General features: G+C 39.6%; 1 protein-coding gene across 2 annotated transcripts in view; it reads right to left on the bottom strand.

Annotated features, from left to right (window-relative positions):
• Nucleotides 1–804: 804 nt before the first annotated feature.
• The window catches only part of COLEC12 (collectin subfamily member 12), a 79,406-nt gene continuing 56,215 nt past the window's right edge, over nt 805–23,995 (bottom strand). Inside the window, exons 3-10 of one of the 2 annotated variants that reach the window (XM_079982688.1) lie at nt 13,743–13,865; nt 12,678–12,776; nt 10,796–11,842; nt 8,086–8,556; nt 7,606–7,742; nt 6,332–6,441; nt 3,409–3,554; nt 805–2,587 (exon numbers count right to left, since the gene is read on the bottom strand). In XM_079982688.1, coding sequence (XP_079838814.1) covers nt 2,568–2,587; nt 3,409–3,554; nt 6,332–6,441; nt 7,606–7,742; nt 8,086–8,556; nt 10,796–11,842; nt 12,678–12,776; nt 13,743–13,865 — 2,153 coding nt within the window. In that variant the 3' untranslated portion in view covers nt 805–2,567. The remainder of the gene's footprint in view (nt 2,588–3,408; nt 3,555–6,331; nt 6,442–7,605; nt 7,743–8,085; nt 8,557–10,795; nt 11,843–12,677; nt 12,777–13,742; nt 13,866–23,995) is intronic. The other variant, XR_013840417.1, reaches the window with a different exon arrangement.

Below are 23,995 nucleotides of genomic sequence, written 5' to 3'. Positions count from 1 at the left end.
ACTAACGCAGTGTCAGCTCAACTCATATGGCCCTGTGTGAATTGTCTGCAGATTTATCAGCTGCATTGTACAGAACTGGTCAGATCTGTGGGGGAACAGATGGCACCAATCTCTAGGAAACAGTAACTGCAGGCTCTACTGAAGGAACAATTCCTCAGAGAAAGGGCCTCTTGCAAGCTGTTCTGAACTTCCTTCTACTCTTAAATATATTCCTTGAAATATTTTAAAAAACGAATAGTGTAAATATTTTGTGAGCCCTGTGACTTGTCATGATTGATCAGGCACAGCAAAGACATGGCAGAACAGTGGTCAGGCAGGAGACTGAAAGGTAGGTACGGTGCAGTAAGTGATTTTTAGAATGGCTAGTCTTGTCTGCTATGCCATGAATATTGAATTGTTTGTGTAAAGAAGCCAAAGCATTCTGGTATTCTGGTTTCACAGTTACACATTGTTTTTCATTGTTTATCTTGGTTGGCATGATTACAGAGTGCAGAATGTAATAGCTTCCCAAATGAATGGAAAAAGGACCATGACAAGGAATGGTTGGAGACTTATTCTGGCTAGAGACTCCTTCTGGAACGAGCCATGTCTTCTGTCCTCCTCCTTTGTCTAGATATGATGTCAAACTTGTGGTCTGCATTTGCTTCTGCACATGATCAGTTTGCTTGCTGCATGACTAAAGGAATCCCTTTTAGGTGCTGTGAACTTTCAACAGAAGTAATCACAAGCCATTCCTAGCAAATCTAAACACACACAAACAGTTGGATGGTGCCATCCATGCATAAACCTCACGTAACTCTCATGAAGGTCAAAATGTGCGACATGTCATTTATTTTGAGCACAAAATTTACTTGAAGCAAAATTCATTCCTGAACATTATGCTTGCACAGGAAGTCTTAATGCCAGTATTTGTGCCAGCTGAGGACCAAACTAGAAGCAGATGCATGTAAGTTCTCTTCAGTGTCTTTAAAAAACAACAGCACTCAAACCCTTTTTGGAATGGTTGTCAAGTAGCAGAGGAGCAGCACTGGGAAAGCACTTAATCTATCCCGTAAGACGCCATTCTTCCCTGCCGAGAAAAGAGGTGCAGCTTGGAGGAACTGATTGGAGCGGAAACATGGCTAAAAAGGAAAGGGTACTGTTTTTCCATTGCCCATTAGCTCCTCTCAAATATTTTTGGGGTAAGCCAACCAACCAACCAACCAACCAACCAACCAACCAAAAAGACATTGAGGACAAGTTACACACATTGAACTGCATGAAGTGTCTAGTTTGGCTTTACGTTTCCATTTGTCCGTATTACAGTTGAGTTCTTGGCAACACAAACCTTCTAGATAGGAAGGAGATAACAGGAATGTAGGAATCTGCCTTAAAACAGTTGAGACTATTTGTCCATCTGGCCCAGTATAAGTAGTTGTCCAAGGTCTTTAGCAGAGGTCATCCCCATCACTATCTACTGATCCTTTGAATTGGAAATACTAGAGACTAAGCCTGAGGTCTTCTGCATGCAAAGAATCTGCTCCGCTACTGAGTTCTGGCCTCTGCACTCATTGGTGACACCACTTCTTTGAAGACAGCATTGTAGCAGTTGTTAGGCTCCCATCTGTACATGGTTTACTCTGCATATCTTGCAGTCATTCCATCACATGAAATGGAACCAAATCAGAAAAATGGTATTAGACAACCGCATCATATCTATCTTTGGGATCACAACTTGCTCTATGCTGGGCTTAGCCAATGCGGTGGATTCCAGATGTTTTGCACTAGAATCCCCATCAGTCCCAGCCAGCACTGCTATGCCCCCAAACATGCGAAAGGCACCAGATGGTGATGACTGCTAAAATACGGCAAATGCCACCTACAGTCAACTTCAAAAGTTATTAAACTAGGGTAATTTATCTGGCATATATATTTATCCATAAAACAAAACTGTGTTTTAAACTGATGAGACTTATACCTGACAATCATTTCTAGTGAATTATAAGTAGTATCACTGCTATTTTCTTTGGCTTCTGTGTACTATATTTATATAAAAAGGCAGTTAAAAAGACCATTGTAGTAAGCAAATATTTTGTACAAAAATACAAAAATTTTAAAAGTATATTCTATATTACTGATCAGAATTGGCCTATATATATTTATATATAAAATTTATATATATTTATAAATGTATATTTATATAATTTGCCAGTATTTGGGATTTTAGCAAGTGGCTATTGTGTTTACACAGTAGGTTTGTATCTTTTTTTCTTCCTGTGGAAAAATCATGATTTGTAGTCATCTTGGCATAGTCCATTGTTTTATAAATCTTCAGCATCTGTATGTTTTGTGGTTGAAGAGGATCTATAGCTGGTTTAGTCCAATTGTATTTCCAATTGACGCGTTTGTGCAACCTTGTAAAACCCCTGAAAAATTAGAAGATAAGGCGGACGAATTGTGCTGATGAATATTTTTCATCAATGTTCTCAGTGCTCCCCCTTTTGGTTGGGTGATGGTTCTGTCCCAGAGGATACTTCATCATTCAGGAAATCTCACTCATTTGTGTCTCTTATAAGGTTCACAGCCTATTACAATCCCAGATCTTCAGCTAAAGCAGGAAAGGAAAAACAATGCATTAAAGTGCTATAAACATAACATCTGTTTTTTTAAAAAAACAATAGGCTAAGAACAGAATTCATCACCTCAGAAGAGGCTAATGGCATGCAAATTTGATCAAATTCTGCCCAAAAGTTACAAAAAAATTAACATTTGTTTTTTCTACAAAGCAAACTATTATGTCTGAAAATTTCATCTAATTCTTTCCAAAAGTTACAACTATTTTTAAATTTTTCAATAATAGTGAATGGGAAATACAATTCAGTTTACTGTACTGGGATTTGGACTGAACTGAACAGCCTTCAAAGCACTATATCCTGAATCTGTGTCTTCTGGTATTGAAACTGAATCTTGTGGACGGTAATATACCCCAGGTTGTTGTGGCTAAAGCTATACTTGTATTTCTGAATCCTGAACATGCAACAAGGTGTCCTTACGTGGTAACTTGAAAAGAGAAATCTATTGTATAGATTTTGCTTCGTGAAGAGGTGGGTATATTTTTGGACACGAACTGTGCAAAATACATGGAGCTCACATTTCCAAAGTGTGGGAGGGGGACTAGAGGGGCTGTACAGTCTCTGGATTCCTGCCAGCACCTTAAAACCTCAATGGCTTGAACAATAGAAACTGAACTAGAAATAAGCTTTGATCTGTACATGCCTGGGTTGAACTGCAATCCTCTTCTAATGCTTCCAACCAACTAGTCATATGCATAGAGGACTGGGTCCCCTCTTTTTCCAACTGTTTAAACTTGGATTGGGGTTTGGCCCTTGTAGCAAATGAGAATTGATCCTAGTCAAGGTTCTAGCATACCTTTGTCCATCTCCTGCTCACAAATAAAACTGTTAACATCTTCACAGTGAAAGTCGTTCCAAAGCCCAGCATGGATTAACCCAGCACAATCTTCCCCAGGTCCATGGCCATGTTTCCAGTTATCGGGTTGTCCAGCGCTCCAGTTTCTTTCAACAAAACAGAAAATAGATCATTCCGCAAAACAAATAGCAAACCATCATGTGATACTGGGACAGATGAGAATAAGAAAAACAAAAACAAAATAACGACAGTCTGTTCTGAGCAGAAAACATACTCCTTATAACAAACAATGCATGACTCTTCCTGGAAATGGAAAACATCTGGGCTGTAGAGAAGAGAATCAATTCAACAAGCTGCCGAAGCTCAGAGACCTAAAATTAGTCCAATGAACTTTGTTCTGATTTGGGGATGGACAAGTATGCATAAGAAGGGGGTGGAGTAGTCATGGGGCAGCATTTAGCTGCTTCCTCTGCAGCTGCAGATAAGCTACTGTGACATAAGGATGTCTTCCTGCTGGATTTGCATATGCATCCCCAAATCAAAGCAAACTGGTAGTTTCTTGTTCACCAATACACGGAAAGAAGCAGAAAATAAGAGTTTTAAAATACCATAAACCCAAGGCATATTCACAGTTAACCAGCCAACACTTTGGCAAAGATTGCTTTTCTGCATATGTTTCTTCAACCCTCTGTTGCACCTTTGGAAGAAAAATATACTGTTTGCGTAGCAAATTACATTTCAGATTGGAAATGAACAAAAAATCCTAACAATTTTTAAAGTCCTTTAGCCTTTACAGAGTAAGTTAGTATTCCACTGAAAATTTTACATGATGGGCCCCAAATCATTTGATTTATTAAATGGAATGTGCTGCCAATCTCAGGATTTTAAAGGATCATCTGTGTTGAAGAAACAGCTTATTAAGTGCAGGGCTGTGGTTGCTGGCTGAAGTGGATGGCACAGCACCCAAAGCTAAATAATATAAGGATTCAAGAACATGCTTGACCAGCTCATGGAGTCTGAGTAACATTTTGGGAAGGCACCAAGTTTTCTAGAAAAAAACAATTACATTTAGCTGAAGTGACTGTTGGTGTTTAGATCACAAAGGAACATGCAAAATACAACATAAGATAAACATTGGAAAAAGTCCCGAGGTGCTGCATAAAGTCACATGTGTCTATGCCTTCTGTGTTTGAAAGAGAGAGAAATAAAATGGAAATTTGGATTCAGATAAAATCAGACCCTCCCAGATTTCAGATGATAAACAGCAAGTGTACTTCCCTAAATTGCACTCTATACTAAAAATGAAGAGAGTTTCAATCTGTGGCTCAATACAAAGTAGGAGCAGCTCTGCCTGCCTGGCTTTCTGCCTGTGAACCTGCAAGTTAGGTACAGTTTCAAACCTCTCATATTTAAACTTATTTCATATTTTGTTTTTATGTGACTTGGGCTGTATTATCATGTCCACTTCCTTACCTCCCATGCAATATGCAAGCAAACTCCCACTATACAGCCCTATATACTTTATCCCCACATACTATGGCAGATTCTCAGAAATGTGAGCCCTTTGTATTAGAATCAAGCACAGCATATTTATAATTTATAAACTAAAATATACTTTCCTCTGCCCTTCTATCCAGATATGGCACACCTCAAGCATAGCTCACTGATTTATAGATGTTAATATTCTATTGAAGGATAATTTAACTGCTTCTAAAGGCACTCATTGTGGATAAATGTCTAATGCTTCAATACTGGAAGCAGCAGTCTGTTCCACCTGCCCCCCTCCCCATCATACTGTGGACAGAGGACATGACTCAACTGGCAGCAGATGAGAAGGTGACTTTCCATAAACACAATAAAGATAGGAAGTTCCCTAATATATAGGCTATTCATACAAATCTATTTGCTTGGATGTCTAACCACTGATTTGGTCTGGACTTGATTTATTCTAATTTAGCTTGTATTATTTGACTGTTTTTGCTTCTTTTTTGAAAATTCAATAAAAAGCCTGCTAACCTGACGGGGTTAAAGAGAAGTGGAAGGATACTATGTTCTAATATTTATATACACATAGGATTCATAGAAAGATACGAAGGGCTCAGGATGCGTTGAGAGAGACATAATGTGAATTTAGAGGTAGCACCTTTGTTGACTTCACATAGCCATTTGCTCTCAAAGATTGAATACTAAATCTTCAAAGATCTAGAACACTGAGAATTCAAAGATTTAACTTCATGTTGAGTTATGCTTGTTTTAGGAAGGTGATTTCAGTTACGTAACTGGGGGTTTCATCAAGATACGACAGCACTAGCCAATTTTGTGTTACATCCTTAACAAAGTGCCAAATGTTAGACAGCTTGTGACTGAAGGAAACAGGCATTAATTCACTTGGTGGGAACAACAGATTTCAGTTTCTGTGGTCCAACATTGGCCCTAAATGAAACATTGAACACCCTGATTACAGTTTAAAAGGAGCTTGCTCAGTTTGATTTTCTAGTAAGTTTCAATGAAAATAAGAGAGAATATTTTCCTGTAACATGATGGCCTCTCTTTATGGGCAGTTGTAATACAAATTATTAAAAAATGAAGGATGAGTCCAAGAAAAAAAATATATGTGATTACTCTATCCCCAGTTTGCAATAAAATTCCATAACAAACTTGGCTTATTATAGTTCTATGATTCTTTTACTCAATGATCCATCTTCTTTTTTGGCAAGAAAATAAAACCTTGTGAATACAACAGAGAGAAAGCCTGAGTATAGAAGAGCAAAAGATAACAACATTTCATGGCAAAGCATTTCTTCAGAGGGTTGCAGCAATCTTTCCCATCTGCAGCATCCTGTCTGCATGGTGACAAATAAAAAATCCAATAGCAAGAACAGTAGCAAAAGCAAAGAACAATTGATATCCTTCCTACACGTACATATATTCTGGTAAGGTTCCATCCAGCCATCGCCATTCATCTTCTTTCACTGAGTCCGTGAGGCCAATCCAGAAGCTGCCTTTTGCAACAACCTGTTTTTTTAGCCATTGCTGTGTACAGAAGAAAGTACTGGTTGCGTTATTCCATATCTCAAAACATGTAAAGTCTTTGGGCATAAAAGTCCCCCGAGTCCCTTTTATTCTAAGTTGACTACTTGTGGTTTTGAGTTCCATTGCTTATAACCTATTAATTATCAAAGTATAGTTATCATAAATATTAATTAAACAGTGACCACTTTTGCTTCAGACAATTACCTATTAGCAAGCACCCTTATAGAGTCGAGCTACATGTCTTGCGAGATCCATGGGTGATTCCCACCTCTCCTCTGTTTCTTTTTAGTGAACTATAGCCATGAGGAAGAGGTCTGCCAGTTGGTAAAAAGCAGTAGGAGGGAAAGGGTAGGGCATGTTCAACACATTTTCTTGGTGCTGTTTTTCCAATCAACATCAACCTCCACACCCTCAGTCAAGCTAGTAGAGGGGTCGCCAACTTTTTTGTGCCCATGGGCACATTTGCAAACTGGATGAACTATTGTGAGCACCATGCACACACTGCAACCATGCTCGCATGCAGGCACACACACACACACACACACACGTGAATACCTGCTCTCCCCTTCACCAGCAGTTAGGCTGGATAAAAAGCCTTCAATTAGCTACAAAAGAATTATCTTTTCAAGCCTAATTTCAAAGGTGGGAGGTTTTGGGGGAGCAGCACTGTGTGGGCACCAGAGAGGATCTTTGGGTGCATATCACACAGGTGTCACACTGACAACTGTCTAGAAAGCAAAAGGTATTATTTTCCCCTGTGGGTCAAATAATGCCATGGATAGGGCAGAATTTTGACTGGGGAAAATAGTATGACGGGAAAGAGTGATACTTCCTCACTCACTGATGCTGTTTTCAACAATTGGCAATGTCTAATTAATTCAGTAAAAGAAAAATTCAGGAGATGAAGCACAGCTCCATGTAGCTTGGCCTTAAAAATAAACATTGTCGGCACTTTTTAAGGAAGTTACTAGTACTCTTTATCAGCAACAGCCATGAAATTCCCTGCGTCGCTCTTTTGTGCAAATAGGCCCTTACTGAGTTTGGAGTTGGAACTGTTGGAAAACTGAGCTATGTAATAACCCCTGCTGTCCCCCACCAATATTTTGATATCCATGTTGCTGAGGTTCCACCTCTAGTTGTCAGAGTATCAGATGCGGGTTATACCTGCTCCTCTTTACTGTTTATAAAAACCAAATGTGATGATTTTTCTTCACAGAAAGCCTTTGCGTCTTCAAAAATGGCTCTTTCCGATGAAAAGTAGTAACAATTGCCCGAAAAATTCTTCCAGTAAACAGGACAACCTGAAACATGGAACACTTTTGTTCAGCCAGTGAGCGATAGGAAATTGGGCCCCCATAAATACCTGAATAGATGTGATCAGTTCCTAAATGTCTGGACACCACTGCATTGTAGTACAGTGACATTCCACAATTTAGGATCCAATCAATTTGACAAACAATACCGACTCCAGACTATAACTTGAATGGCATTTCCATTCATAGAGCTGCAGTCATATCTTTCTAACAATCCGGCCTTTAAATCTATTTTCTGACAAGTATAAAGGGCAAATCAGATACAATTTGACTATAAGTCACTTTGAGACACAGACAGACTGGTAGAGATGTATGTGAGCAAAGAGCTTACCATTAGCCTCGCTTTGTAGTGCCACCGGTATTCCTGGACCTGGTGGGCCAGGAGGTCCAGGTTGGCCCTGCAGTCCACGCATTCCAGGTGCACCGGGCAGACCAGGCAGCCCACGTGGACCAGGTATTCCTGGCTCCCCAACAATTCCTTGTAGACCTTGAGGTCCAGGGGGGCCCTGTGGGCCAGGGGGGCCATCTTTGCCAGGTGGTCCAGGTAGTCCTGGTTCTCCACTAGGTCCTGGCAGACCAGTCTTCCCCGTTGAACCTCGCTGGCCTTTGGATCCAGGTGAACCTCTGGAACCTTTCCCGCCTTTTTCACCCGGTGGTCCGGCTGGTCCAATCGGTCCCTTTTCACCTTGAGGTCCTGGTGGTCCTGGTTCACCTTTTTCTCCTTTTTGTCCTTTGGGCCCAGTAAGGCCGGTAGGACCTTGGGGCCCTCGGTCCCCCTTGGGACCTCTCGGGCCTGGAGGTCCTGAAATAATTTGAACATGAGGGGAAAGTTAATATGGCAGTTCAATATATTAAAATTAAATTACAGTAAAAACACTGGATTGCTGTATCACAGTACCAAGGACTGTGTATATGTATGTGGGCAAAGAGACTGGAACAGGTTTAGGAGCATAAGAAAAGCCCTGCTGGTAAGACCAAAGGCCTGTCTAGTCTAGTGTCCTGTTCTCACAGCGGCCTGGGACATGATTCCCAGGAACTGGTATTCAGAGACAGATTGCCTCTGATACTGGAGGTAGCATATAGCCATCATGACTAGGAGCCATTAAATAGTCTCATCCTCAATGGATTTGTCTAATCCCCCTTTGAAGCCATCTAAGTTGGTTTCCTTTGAGTACATTATGTAGCAATGAATTCTCTAATTCTATGCCGTGTGAAGATGTACTTCCTTTTGTCAGTCCTGATGATCCCCAGTTCCATTACTAAAGAAGGAGGATAAAACTTGGTTAGCTTTGGGCCATATTTTTTTGTGTTTAAGGTCTGCCTATGGTATAATAGCACACATACTGCATATCAGGAGGTATGCCTGAGTTAACAAATGGACACATAGTCGATACCTATCAAATTCTTGATAATCAGAACAAATGAAAACCAGCAAAAAACTTATTTTAGTGGCTATTTCAGAATGTTCTGAACACAGCATTAACTAACTACCTGTTACTGTTTTTGCTAAAACTGAATTGTTTGGGGACAGTGCAACTAATATTTTTCATTCATTTCCACCTAAGTAGGAATTGGTATTTCAGGGCTGAAACACTCCTTTACCTACTAGATTATGTATTAAAAATTAATTCCTATAGAGAAAAGCCACTGATTTGATTGAGATGGTACAAAATTTCAATTACAGGCAAATGCAAGAGGATAGGTAATTTAAGCTGCAAATTAAGTTAGGAAGGTCAAGATCAACTGGTCAACATTAATTGATGAAAATACTTATTTCTTCTTACATTTATTTCTGTGAGTGGAAACTAATCCACAATTTATATTAAATTTTGAAATACTTGAAACTGTGGGCTTCCACATAATTGTGCTTCAAAATCCACCACAATAGCACATATATATATGCTATATCTCATCTAGTGCCACATACCAATAGGTGCCTTTAATTCCTGCATTTAACATGAAAAGTAGTTCTACATTATAAAAGTATTAACTTTTTTTCCAATGTCCTTTATGCATGTTTTGGCAGTCAGTAATGCCCAACTTTCCCTTCTGCTGCTTTTCATCGACTTTGTATTTGACTTTGTTCAGAACATGTTCATTTAGCATTAATCACCCCCTGCCCCCAAGTACCGACATCCCATATCATTTGGGATTTTGTTTGTGTTTCTTGGTATTTCTTGGCATTGCACATCTTCCAACTTTTTGAAATCCTACAGTAGAACTTGAAGAGCGTTTAACTGAGTAATTATCTTTAACTAACCACTTAGAGGAGAGGGCATAACATTTACTATTTCATTCCCTAACACAGAAATATACTGAGTTAAAAATCACCTCAAAAATAAAAATGCTTTGAATCCCCAGTGATTAAAGTTTTACGGCCTATCTCACAGATTTGACCTCTCTTTGACATTTTATGTCAAATTTAACAGATTGGGCATAAAATATACAGCCATTTTCATGCATATGTAGCACTATTTCCTTTTCGGCTACTCAGACCAACAGCAAACTTGCAGAGAACACAGGCAGACATGCAGAAAGCAGAAACTGTCTTTTATAAGAAGGCATTTATGCACTCTATGAAACAGACACCATGTATTCATTCTGTAGCCAAGTTAATCAAGGTGGTGGTTCATAGTCAAAAGGCAAGTACAATTTAGAACACCGTAGGCTATCAAAGAAGCACATGCAGCCATACTACAGAATATTTAGGTTCAGAACCATTGGCCAAGTTAGTGTTAAGGAAAAGTAAGGACCCTTCAGTAGTTCAGTCCCAGAAATTCAGATAGCACCAAATTGGAAAGTTCAAGATGTAGTACCACAAAGAACAAGTGCTTCCTAAGCAATGCACAGAGGGGCAAAGAAATATTGTGGTTTCTGGCACAACAGTAATTGTACAGCCTTGGCTGAGTGAGCCATACTACCCACTTGCACTAGCACCCATGGCCATGATTTATGATGATATTAACATTGCAGGGAAAAACAAACATTACTAGTCAGTATCTTGGCACTATGTACAGTGGATTATCTGAGACATTTCTCACCTTGTAGTATTGTGAAATTCTTAATGAGCTGGCCATGTTTAGAATCTACCAACTTCATTTCTTCCATTACTACAGATAAATTGGATACTTCAATATCTAATCTTGTCCTCATCACGTCCTGTTGTATCCTGAGAGCAGTTGCATCGAGGCGAATATTAGCTAATGTGTTGTTCATAAAAGTCAGCTCGTCTGTATGTTTACTAAGAGTATCTGTGCATGTTGTCCGGACATCGTTGAGGTTACTAGTTAGTGTCCGCAAGTGATGAGCCGTGTAGCTAATATTACTAATGATGTTGACAATATCTTTCTCAAAGTTTTGAAATCGGTCTTCTTGCTGCCTAAACTTGGCAGATGTTCCATTTTCATATTCTTTATGGTGTTCTTGGAGCTCCTTCAAACTTTGTTCATTGGCTTGTGCAATAGTAGTGATGTTCTCCATCTGTCCACTGAATGAGCTAAGCTGACTGCTCATATCCTCAAGTGTATCATTATTAGCTTTGGCCAAAGCTGAGTTATTGGCTGCTAATGTCTGCAAATTCTGCACTTTCTCTTTGAGCCAGTCTGTGTCCTTCCGTGCTTGGAGGGCAACCTGCTGAAGGTTTTGAAAGTCGCTTTTGATCCTTTGGATAGCTTGACTTGTATCATCCACAGATCTCTGCAAAGCACTAATAAGATCTCTTTGCTGAACTTGGGTCTGATTGAGATTGTTCAGATTCATGATGACTATGTTATGTGAGTGCATTTGACTTTGCAAACTTGTCTGAATGTTACTCGTGTCTTTCTGAAGGTCGTTGATGTAGCCATTGTAAGCTTGGAGAGTTTTGTTGACACTTAAAATCATGAAAGAGTTGCTATCCAAAACACCTTTCATTTGGCTCTGCCGCTCATCTAACATGTTCCCAGACTCCTGCAACTTCTCCAGTGTATCTTTGTTCTTTGCTGTTTTCTCTGAAATCTCATGAAGCTGTTGGCGGAGGGCCAGAATGTCAGCCTTGAAGCTTGAAAGCTCTGTGTTGGTGCTCACAGCTTTCTCTGCCACTTGGTAATCTAAAAAAAAAAAAAAAAAAAAGGAGCGCAAAAAAATAATAATTCAGGGGTGATTTTGTAGCTTATTATTTAGCAGAGGAACTTTGCTTTAATAGAGTTTGCTTCTTTGTTAATTCAATGGATGAAACAAACCAAAAATATTTTGGCATATGGCTGATTTTTAACTCTAGAAGAACAGAATAACGGCTCCTTTTCCTATAAGACAACATAACCTGATAGTTCCTTTTTGTTTAACATAAAACGCAATGGTGCACTTAAGTGCCCCTGGTGCCATAAGAGGTCCTAATTTTCACTAGAGTACATATGAATTAATCTCATGGAGAACGGCATTGCCTGCAGAACGGCATTGCAAAATTCTTAGAAGTGCAAACTTTGAAGGAAGGCTACGTTTCAGTTTGTGAATTCTTTTGGAAAGTGCAAACTGGGTAAGGTTCATCTTTAAATATGAACTGAATTTGATTTCTCCTCCATCCCTATGTGTGGGACAAGTTGGGTTTCTGCAAGAGATTAGGCACAAAATATTTCCTCCCTTCTGGGAATAGTTCCAACAATATAGGTTTCTCCATTGAAAAACCAACACCACTGCTCTTGAATAGGGTTTAAGTACTAATTAACTGACAAGGAAATCTGATCAGTTCTCGAAGCTACCAGCATGAGTTTGACCAGACTGCGGGAGGCAGTGGAAGACAGGAGTGCCTGGCATGCTCTGGTCCATGGGGTCACGAAGAGTCGGACACAACTAAATGACTAAACAACAACAAACTGACAGGGAAATCTGATCAGTCAATAAACTAAACAATAATTAATATACTGCTTTTGTTTGCATATGAATTACCCAATTTTTTCAGGTCACCCTCCACTGTTGTGAGTTTCTCAGCGTATCTTTTATGTGAATTTTCCATTCCTCCAGTAACATTGTCCATTTTTTCTACAACTGGAACAATAAAAACAGTATCTTAGCAATAATTCAAAAGGACTACACCATTAAACAGAGTTGGCATAAACTAATTAGAGAGCCTGACCTCCCCCATTTCAATTCTTCCACTATAGGAAGCCTTGTCTCTGTTGCCAAATATCCTGAAATGGCACCAAGAACAAAACAAGTGTTTAAAAGTTTTTATCCACCCCAAACATTTGACATTGTGTGGGGTTAAAAAAACCCCCACACTTCAATATTGTTGACAATTTCATTCTCTCAGTGGCCCAGCCAATTGCTACTAGAAGTTTCACGATCACAAAATTCCTTAGGACAAAATATCTTCAGGAATTACATTACAATATATTTGTTTGGGAATGAAGGCTCCATCCTCATGAAGGTTGATAAAGATGGATTTACCTGGATGGAGTTCCCAATGGAATATATGTTAACCTCTTCCATACAAAGAATTTTGTTCTCTCCCAAAGTTTACATTCCTTTTCCAAAGCACACTTACATGAAAGTCAGTTCCCTGGTAATCAACATAGTCTAAGGCTGGAAATTCTGTATTTGGTAGGATTTCAAGGACTGTTTGTGTGCAGCTCACCATACATGTGAAATAACATGTGGCATATAATCCTAATTTCTGTGATCCTTCTCCAGATGGTACACATTCCCTAATAGCCTGCTATATGTACAGATGGTGCACATTCCCTAATAGCCTGCTATATGTACAGAATTTCTGGATGTTGCAACTGCATAAATAGGCTCTTATTTACAAGTAAATATGTATCGATCGGGATGAATGTATATTAATAAGTCTTTGAAAATAACAATTCTAATACTGAATTATATATCAGATTAGCCTTTTCTGAAATCATATCATACTGAATCTGAAAAATCCTTTTATTTATAAATATTTCATTTCATCCCTTTTTCTTGGATTCCTACTCAAAAGGCAGCTGTTATAGATGTGATACATACCTTTGTATCCAAGAATGGCTACTGTTATTGTTAACAAGGCACATAATATATACAACAATATGATGGAAAACTTCAGTGCCCAGTTGCTTTTACACTTGGTGCATTGTGTTCCTTCTTGAATGCCTGCAAAAGAAAATGAAGATTTTACATCTAACTCTATGTCATTTTTCATGTTTAGGCCTTTTCACCCTGAAGGCTTTTCAGGTGTTTTACATTTTTATTCTGTTAAGCTTTTAAATTTTCACGTCTGTGTCCTGGACCATGACAGTAAGCATTCCCAGGATACTTTCAATAAGATCTGATGCTCTCTGGAGGTTTCCATTAGAAAAACAGCGGAACTGTGGAACCATTTTTGCTCCATGAAGGCCCTAGTGCAGTGGCTCCAAAACCTTCTTGCCTAGGGACCACTGGAAGTTGCTGAGAGTCTTGGCAGACGAAATAATGATTTTCCTGCCTGTTGTAACAATTACAATGCTCTATATTAGATGCTGTATGATATTTTAAAACTGTATTTTATTTCTTCTAGTTTTCTTACCAATTCAAGGAAATAACAGGCAACTAAAAATAAGAATGAATATTTAATCTGATAGGTGTGCCACCTCCTATCTTCAACTCCGCTTCAGCTACAGAAATGATGTGGAACACTTGAACAAAACTAATGGACTACCAGTTGTGCACAGACCACAGTTTAAGAACCCTCGCACTAGTGGAAAGCTAGTGGAAAGCCAGTGGGGTTCAAGCATAATGCTGCACTATTCTTTAGAATGAGCCAAGCTTCCTTACTGGACTTGTGCACTCGCCTTTTCCCTGTGGTAAGGATGGGTTTGGAAACTTTCACTTTGCTTTTTGTTTTTATGAACCACAGCTTTGTCATGTCGTCCAAATCCAAACAAACTGTGGTTAATTTTAATTATGATTACTAAAAACCAGGCAACTTCAAATTGAACTTTATGAAGCTAGCTTGTTTTCACTAACCATAGTTAAAGTTAGCTACACTATAGGACTCTGATGACAACTCTAAACTGCATTTAATCTGAAACGTAACTTGGGACCTTCTGATCTCTTCCTTGCAGCAGGGAGCATTGGATAAATCTGGGGGTGGCGAGGGAAGGCTAGGCTCATTCTTGCAATGCTAAACCTTAGCTTTAAATGCCATTTGAACACAGCTAACAAAACTGCAGCATTTCAAAAAGCAGATCTATTCATTTTTATCATATGTGATAAAAGGTGCTTTTCTTTTAACAAGGGTGCTTTTCTTTTAACTGATATTAAAAGAAACTTTTCTGCATGAAAAAAGAAGTGTGCAAGAATCATCTTATTCTTAAGAGCTTTTTGACATCTTGTTAGACTAGTATTGTATACATTGTTTTGTTTAGAGGTCATACATTAAGTCATGCAGAACCGAGCTTAGTCTGCATCAGATTTTCATTTGTTATTATCATCCCATGGTTTGCACACTCTGTTATGCAATCTGAGCACATGGCTTTAATGTTGAGCTGCTCCCAGACTTTTGTCACTGGTTGAGCATACCAGAGAGTCGGGGTCACTTCCGGATGTTGCACATTTCTCATTGCTGACTTAAACAAGGTTTAATAAATATCAGATGAGAGACAATGGGCCTCCTTTCACTTGACACACTTTTCTGTTTCCTGACTTATTAGAATAAGAGCTCTGTTTTTTCGTCACTGTTGGGAAGACATCTGGCTAAACAGACTGAAATTCAGTACAAAGGGATCCAGCTGGTACACATGTTTTGGGGACCCCCTTTCTCCAGGAGCCAAGATGGTCACACAAAAACAAGCTAGAAAGACATCCTCCTGTTACTAGCCTTTGTAGTATTTGTTTTTCTAGTATTACATTCCAGTGACCGGGGACTTTGTTCTCATGTGGGGGGTCTCCATCTGCAGATTCTTTTGGAGCTGCAGATAAACAGTTTTACTGCTCAAGAATGAAGAGAAAAAAAACATGTTTTGCCCCTTTTCAGGAAGGAGAGGGATGCTTTTCAAGGAGGCAGACTCCTTAATATATTTAATTTCATTTCATGTGTCATTCTTTTGAATGTTAGCCTCTCTCATTGAGTTATTTCTATGAGCCTTGCTTTACTATCTTAGCTGAAAACATAATATCCTATATTTAACATAAAGCAAAGCAACAAAGCTCTAAAGAGTCTGTTGAAATGAATATCTGGATTATTTATCAAGACAAGGCCCAAATGTAAACTCCGGTTCTGATCTTCAGATTATCATTTCGCAGGGTGTGTGGGCAAAGAGCTTGGGGGCAGTTATGACGGTCTTCATCTGCTTAAAATGGATGTTATTGGCTCTGAAAGCCCTATTAGGGCCAAAAAGGGTGGGGGGTATTAACTGATATTTTATTGAAAGATTTTCATTTATAAAGGAATAAAATAAATAAAGAAAAGAAAAGATAAAAGCTAAAATAAAAATATGTGCAAAGAGGCAGGAAAACTGTTGCCAGTGGGAACCTCATGAAATATGCTAACATTTGGTCTTTCAGACAAGCATAAATGCATCCATGCCTCTGAATTTCAATAGGATTTTTATTTGTCTTTTTCATCAGTGCCTCTGAAAATCATTGGCCCAGTTTCTTAAAGCTCTGTACATATGAAGGGGCAGGAAAGATCTCGTTTGCAAAACCACTGATTCAACTGCTGCATCCCTTCATTAATCCTTTCTTCCATAAAAGGTAAAGGGTAAAGGGACCCCTGACCATTAGGTCCAGTCATGGACGACTCTGGGGTTGCAGTGCTCATCTCACTTTATTGGCCGAGGGAGCCGGTGTACAGCTTCCGGGTCATGTGGCCAGCATGACTAAGCCACTTCTGGTGAACCAGAGCAGCACACGGAAACACCATTTACCTTCCCGCCAGAGCGGTATCTATTTATCTACTTGCACTTTGATGTGCTTTCGAACTGCTAGGTTGGCAGGAGCAGGTTCCGAGCAACAGGAGCTCACCCCATCACGGGGATTTGAACCTCCGACCTTCTGATCGGCAAGCCCTAGGCTCTGTGGTTTAACTCACAGCGCCACCCGCATCCCCTTTCTTCCATATATGACATAATAAAGTGTCACAAAAGGATGCCATTATTTTCTCTGGAAGAGTTTCATAAAAGGAAATACTTCTGGTTGTATGTACTGTACACAAACCTTTTCACTGAATGGAAGAAACCCCATTATCCAGTTTGACCAGAATCTCTCACTTATTTTTTTTATAACCCAGTCATTTTGCTTATGACTTTGCTCTTGCTCAGTGTAGGCCAGAGATACAGAATGAATAGATAAAAAGCCTAATTACACACTTCAGCAACCTTAGCCATTAATTATAGGGAACCACCAAACAATACCCTACTGTGATTAAATACAACATATCTTAATTGAAAGGACAGAAGAAAAAGACTCAACCACAACATGGGGGAATTTTTAAAAAGACACACACACACACAGTGTCTGAATTCTATGTTAACCAAACATTATGAACTTCACGACTGCTATAGTTCATTTTGAGGAAAAGCACAGATTTGTTACAGCAGGATGTCAAACCACAAAAATGTGCCAAGACAATTAAACTCCTAGGGCTGACAGCCTTTAAACTGCCAGTTTAAATGGTGAGACTTGCAAAAACACAATCTTACCAAAGGCTTTTAAACTCCAAAGTGGATTTTTAAGCACAGATATGGATATGGGGCAGAGCAATCCCGAATGGCCCATCAGAAGGACAACTTCACCAACCTATTCCCAACAAGGCTGGTCAGGAGATTAGGACTGCACTGTTAATGCAGCATTTAAAACAGGGAAAGTCATTTTAATTTGAGTACTATTCTCTAGACATGGCTGTGAATGTGGAATGGTAAAAATATACACTGTCAATTACCAGTTGCCATCACCATCATAAAGAATTTGTGTGCTGCAACTTCTGAACAAGAATTCCATGAGCACTATTCAGCCAAAACTAAACACTTTTAAGGTCCATTGATGCCAGTGGGAGAATTGCTCACATGATTAGCCGTCTCCCACTAAAATCATGTGACTTAAAATGGGCTTAACATTGTTTGGATGTCAACCAGAGCATTTGCTATGAAAACAGCAAGCAATATGAAGGCAATGTCAGTCCTACAGAGAGGCATGTACATATATTATTCACATGTGCAACATTCCTCACTCCCCATCCCCCCTGGTTGGACTATATAGCTCAGTAACCCTGGAATATCCTGCTTTTCCTTTGGATGTTTCTAATTTCATCAGAGAACTGTTGGAGGGTATGGAGTTTTGTGACCCCTGAGCCAAGGAGATAAGTAACTAGATAACCTTTAGAAGACACCTGAAGGCAGCCTTGTATAGGGAAGTTTTTAAAGTTTAATGTTTTATTATGTTTTTATATATGTTGGAAGCTGCCCAGTGTGGCTAGGGTAACCCGATCAGGTGGGTGGGGTATAAATAATAATAAAATTATTGTTATTATGGAATACAATGTCCCTACAGTGGTACCTCTAATTACGCACTTAATTCGTTCTGGAGGTCCGTTCTTAACCTGAAACTTTTCTTAACTAGAGGCATGCTTTCACTAATGGGGCCTCTTGCTTCTGTTGCGCCGCCGGCACACGATTTCTGTTCTCATCCTGGGGCAAAGTTCTCAACTCGAGGTAACTCTTCCAGGTTAGCGGTGTTTGTAACCTGAAGCGTTTGTAACCTGAGGAGTTTGTAACTCGAGGTACCACTGTATTTTCATCAGAGAAATGTTGGAAGGTATGCATAATAAAGTTGGAACACTATAATAAAGGGAAAAAATTATATGGAGGGATATTGCCTGTGAATTTTTCATTCCAAATTGGATAAACAGGGCCATCTCTTAATAAATGTCTTGCTGATTGTTGCTTTGGTACATTAGTTTGTCATCCAGGAAGCATTCTAAAACATATTTTTTTACTTAGCAGCCACAGAGCTATTCTAGGCAGCTTAATATGCTCCTTGACTGCCCTTTTTATAACAATCTTAGAAACAATTCCATCCACTGTAAGGTCGCAGCACGGTTGGACTAGATGGCCCTTGGTAAGAGTCTATGATTCCTTGACGTTTCATGTGTCTCTATTCTTTAACAAACTGCCTTGTCATTTGTTTTTTGACAGATCAGCTGGTAAAACTGTCAACATAATTGCCTTTTATAATCTATAAATTCCTCACAGCTTCTAGCTTTAAGTATCTCACTTTCTAGCCCTGAAGGAAAATGTGCACTAAACATTTAGCTAAAATTCACCCTGGCTTCAAAACAATTAAACCTGTCTGCTGCTGATCTGAAAAAATAAATACTTGAAGTTTTCTGCTGCATTTCTATTTAATATAATAATCTATCTATTTCTAGAGGGGTAGTCATGTTGGTCTGTTGCGGCAAAAATAACAACTGTAGGTATTAGGCAATATCATGCTGAATTATCTAGTAGATTACTCCAGAGATTGCCAGGAGTCAACAACAGTGTCCTTTCCTGTTTTTGCTTTTGGTGTGGTGAATAAAAATGTACCATGTTTCCTCAAAATCATCTTTGCTTGATGTATTTGTAAAACTTAGTTTTTCAACGAGTGCTATCTTCCAGATTTTCTCATACCATGCTCCAGTGTCAAATTAGCAGCTGTCTTCCAGTTTTGAGCTAAAACTTTTCTGGTTGCCACCGTAAAAAGGATTAATAATTCTTTTACCACTAAGTATCTTACATCTTCAGTAAACAAGTTTGATAATGCTAATCTGAGGTCACAGGGAACCGTTTTACCTGTAATAAGACTTACTTCATCTATTACAAAACTCCAAAGATATTGAAAATTCTTGCAGCTCCACCACATGTGATAAGATCCCAATTGTTGGAAACATCTCTAGCATAGTGGGTTTGATTGCAGATTTTTTCATATAACATCTGATAGGTGTGTAATGCCACCTATGTATAATCACACTACCATATTTACTTGAATGTAATGTGCCCTTTTTTTGACCAAATTACATTGCGAAAATTAGGGCGTGCATTAGATTTGATGGCACATTAGATTCGATAGCAAACTTAAAAAACACAGCTGACATAGCAAATACTTTTTTGGTTTCAATGTTTTGAAAACTGAGGTGCGCATTAGATTTGTGTAAATATGGTATTTTCCTTTATCTTTGCTGATACAGACTTCCCCCAAAATTTATCTGGATTTGAGCTTCACACTGGTTTTCTGTTGAAATTCACCTCCCATGTGGTTGCTATTTGCCCCTGAAGGTACTGCTGAGAGAGAAAGAGAGAAAGAGAGAAGAGAAAGAGAGAGAGAGAGAGAGAGAGAGAGAGAGAGAGAGAGAACAACCCAGAAGGAAGCCATTTTAAATAGAAAACCAGTGTAGGCCCCCAATCTGGATTGGGTGTGTATTAGGCCTTTCTTTTCTTTTCTTTCTTTCTTTTCTACTGCAGAAAAACACTTAGATCTCACTCTGCCCTTTAGGAGTTTTTGCAACCTGTTTGAAATGGCTTTGCCATTTCAACACAATTGTTCTGCATTCAAAATATGCTGAAAGAAAATGACATACGATTTGTAGCCAGCCATATTATTCTCTTGCCTGGCAATGTGTTTTCAAAATAAATGTAAAATTAAATTTTAATTCCCTTTTTGTTTTCTTTCAAGGTGAAATGGAATTACTGATGTATTTCCTGGTTCTTTATGAATATATTTTAAATGTTTAGGTCTAATTTCTATTTTGGTTCTTAGTTCAGTAGCTTTTCCACCTTAAATGTTTCCTAAAATCTGATGTCTCACTCAATTACTTCGAAAATCTGATGTCTTGATTCAATTACATGCCCCTCTTCTCAATCCACTAATGGGGGTGGGGGAGCCCAGCCAGATTAATATTTCCCCAAAGCTACAACTCAGCTTTGGTTAGCAAAGAATTGATCCCCCACTGCTTCTTTGCTAAACTCCATTTTGTGTGTACTGAAGCATTGTACAAAGTCTCTTATCCCCATGGTAGTAACCCTCAGACTTCTTTGCATTTTTCTGCAGCATGTGGTTTGGCTTGCTCACACAAGCTACATCAGGGGTGAGGAACCTGTGCCCTTCCAGATATTGTTCCCATCCCCAACTCTCATCAGCATGGCCGAAACCAAGAATGCTGGGAGTTGTAGCCCAACAACATCTGAAGGGGCACAAGTTCCCAACCCTGAGCTATGGGGATCTAGTGTACTCTTGGAAATTTAGAGGGCACCTCCACTTTCCTTGTCCCAGATGTGGAAAATTCATTTGATACATACCGTATTTTTTGCTCCATAGGACGCACCCAACCATAAGACGCACCTAGTTTTCAGAGGGGGAAAGCAAGAAAAATATATATTCTGCGCAGAGCATGTAAGCGGCTCTCGCTTTTCTTGCTTTAAACCCTTCCATCCCTCCTCCCGCTTCGCTGAGAAGCCAGCAGAGCAAGCTGCGCAGCTCTTGCTGAAGCCAGCAGAGCAAGAGCGATAGCTGAGCAGCACGTCTTCTTCTGCTGGCTTCCCAGCAAAGCGGGATGAGGGACGAAAGGGAGCCCTTACAAGGGAGCGCTGAGCAGAGCCTGGCAGCGGCTCTTGCTGGCTTTTCTGGGAGGTGGGGGAAGGGACAGAGGGCAGCCCATCAGTCCCTTCTCCCACCTGCCAGAAAAGCCAGCAAGAGCCACACACACGCTCCACGCGGCTCTTTAAAGGGAGCGCTGAGCAGAGCCTCCTGCCTGCATTCACTCCATAAGACGCACACACATTTCCCCCTACTTTTTAGGAGGGAAAAAGTGTGTCTTATGGAGCGAAAAATACGGTAATTGGTTCCAAAGCTAAATGTCTGGAGTGCTGCAGGTGCTAAATAAGCACATGAGCCAGCCCCAGAGTTGAGTTTGTTCATTGCTAGAGGAACAAACAGAAAGGCAGAGAAAATAAAATGTCTATGCCCTCAACAGTGAATCCAATAAGGATGCAATCACTATATAATGTAATTGTGCAATTAGGGGGGGGGGGGATACTATCCACTTTGCATGTAGCATCAATTCTGAGCAGCAGTTGACCTTTGTAAAAAAAAAAAAAAAGACTCAGGTTTTGGAATGTGGTCAGTTTTTCAATCTGAGTGTTCTTAAGTACAAATGTAACCAGAGCTGGCAGCAGCATTCAACATCAGGCTTCTGACATTTGCCCCAAACTAAGCCATTGCACCTGCTTTGGTCCCTGTCCCCCCGCTTTGATTTATCAAACGGCAGTGGCAGAGAGGGACACATGCCTGAAATGGTTTTTAAAGAATCGAGTGTGGGTGAATTAGTCACAGGTGCTCCTCCCTGCATCAGTTTCCTGGACAGTGGCTAGAATTTTTGCCGTTGGGCCCATAAGGTTATAATTATCTTATTTTTAATGTGTTCAGGCATACAACACACATGTCCACCAGTGCATTCTTGGAGTTCAGTGCATTCGTAGCACACTGTCAAGCCACCAAGAAGCAACTCACTCTTTATATAATGTGCCAAGAAGTCTGGTTTTCCATTTCCCATCATATGAATCAGCATACTGTGGAACTTCATTGTGGTATGGATGAAGTACCCAGAGGCTTCAGCCAGCAAAGCCAGAGATGTTTGCTTTAGGGGGAGTTAGTACAGGCCATATTTAGAAAGGTTCCTTCTGGTAAAATCACACAAGCCTTTTAAAGTAAACACACACATACAAGCACAGGGGTGGATTTTCATACCTTTGGTTTTAAAGTGGTAGTGGGTATGGATCATTACTAAAATGCTTCAGTATATTATAAAACAGAAAGAAAAGCTTTTATAGGTCACTGGAAAACTGTTTCTCATAATCTTTTGAGATAAGATCATAAATAAAGAACCCATTTAAATGCCTATGCAATTTTTGGTCTCGTATATCTGCAGGAAAGGGACACATTCTTCCCCTTCAAATTTGCTCTCCTTGTCCCTAAAGCTTACACTAATGCCAAAAGCAGTTATAATGGGAATTATATCATGCCTACCAAAATCAGATTCAACTAATGTCTAGTGTAGCTCCCCTTTCTTAGGTCCCCCCACTTTGAAAAACACGCTTCACATCTGCTTGTTATCAGTAGCTATCTCACAGCATGCTCCTGAATCATTTTGCAAACTCAAAGCACATGCTTAGGCCTGCTGAGGAACCAGCCATTACTGGGCTATTTACAGGACCTCTCTGACCTGAAGCACTCTACATGAAGTAGAAAACTGCCAAAAATTTTGTCCCAGGGGTTTCCCCCCACTATCAGATTTAATCACTTCGCAGCTTTTTAACTAAGATGGCCCATTCTAGAGTGTCAAACTGTGCAATAAAGCTGTACCTCTGTCTTGAAACAGATTCATGAAGGGATCACTAAATGAAGCTCAGGAAGCCTGTCAGTCAACCCCGTGGCTTTCCATTTAGTCTCCCAAGCTTTTAAAAGCCACTTTGCTTTCACAGTCTTATTATTTTACAGTTCTCTTGGGTACAGGAGTGGCAGGTGTCCCAAAAATGTGTGTGTGTGTGTTTTCACATAAACAGCCCCCTTGGTTTCATCCATAATTTCATCAAGAATAGACATCTCATCCAGCAGACAAACAATCTCACCTACTTTCAGTGCAAGTACTATATCAAAACACTTAGGTATGTAGCAGAGAGTCCACTCAGTGCAAATACAAACCACATTTGTGTGTGTAAACCCACTCTCAACAACAATGCCCATCCTTTCTCTCTCTCTCTCTCTCTCTCTCTCTCTCTCTCTCTCATCCCTTCCTTAGAAATGCTCACTTATTTAGTTCAAATTCACCATACTGGAAATAACTGACCCACTACTGATTAACTGAAAAAGTTCAAACCTATTTGTAGACTATTACTCACTCTCTTTGTAGAAGATGCTTCTTTAACAAGAGATAAGACTATGTGACCCCAGTAAACTATGATTATCACACACACACACACACACCACACCTCAAGTTAAATTAGTCACCCTGTTATTTCAGTCTTCACAAGTAACACAAAGACATTTATTTTCATTACTGGCGTTACTTTACCTACTGATAAACTCTGTCTCGTTCTCCTTTTTAATCAATCTACTGTATATAGGAAAAATGGGTTGGAGGGATTCAGACTTAATTAGTTGAAATCAAAGGGACAAATGAGTCACGACTTAACTTTATGCAACTTGTTTTCAATGGGAGCAAACTGGCTGTAACGCAATGACGTTACGTAACCCTGTCCCCACCAAAAATGTTT

Source organism: Podarcis cretensis (genome assembly GCF_951804945.1).
Source record: "Podarcis cretensis genome assembly, chromosome: 7".
NCBI classification, from domain to species: domain Eukaryota; kingdom Metazoa; phylum Chordata; class Lepidosauria; order Squamata; family Lacertidae; genus Podarcis; species Podarcis cretensis.
The sequence above is the reverse complement of the archived record's forward strand: the minus strand, read 5'-3'. Positions and strand labels throughout refer to the sequence as shown.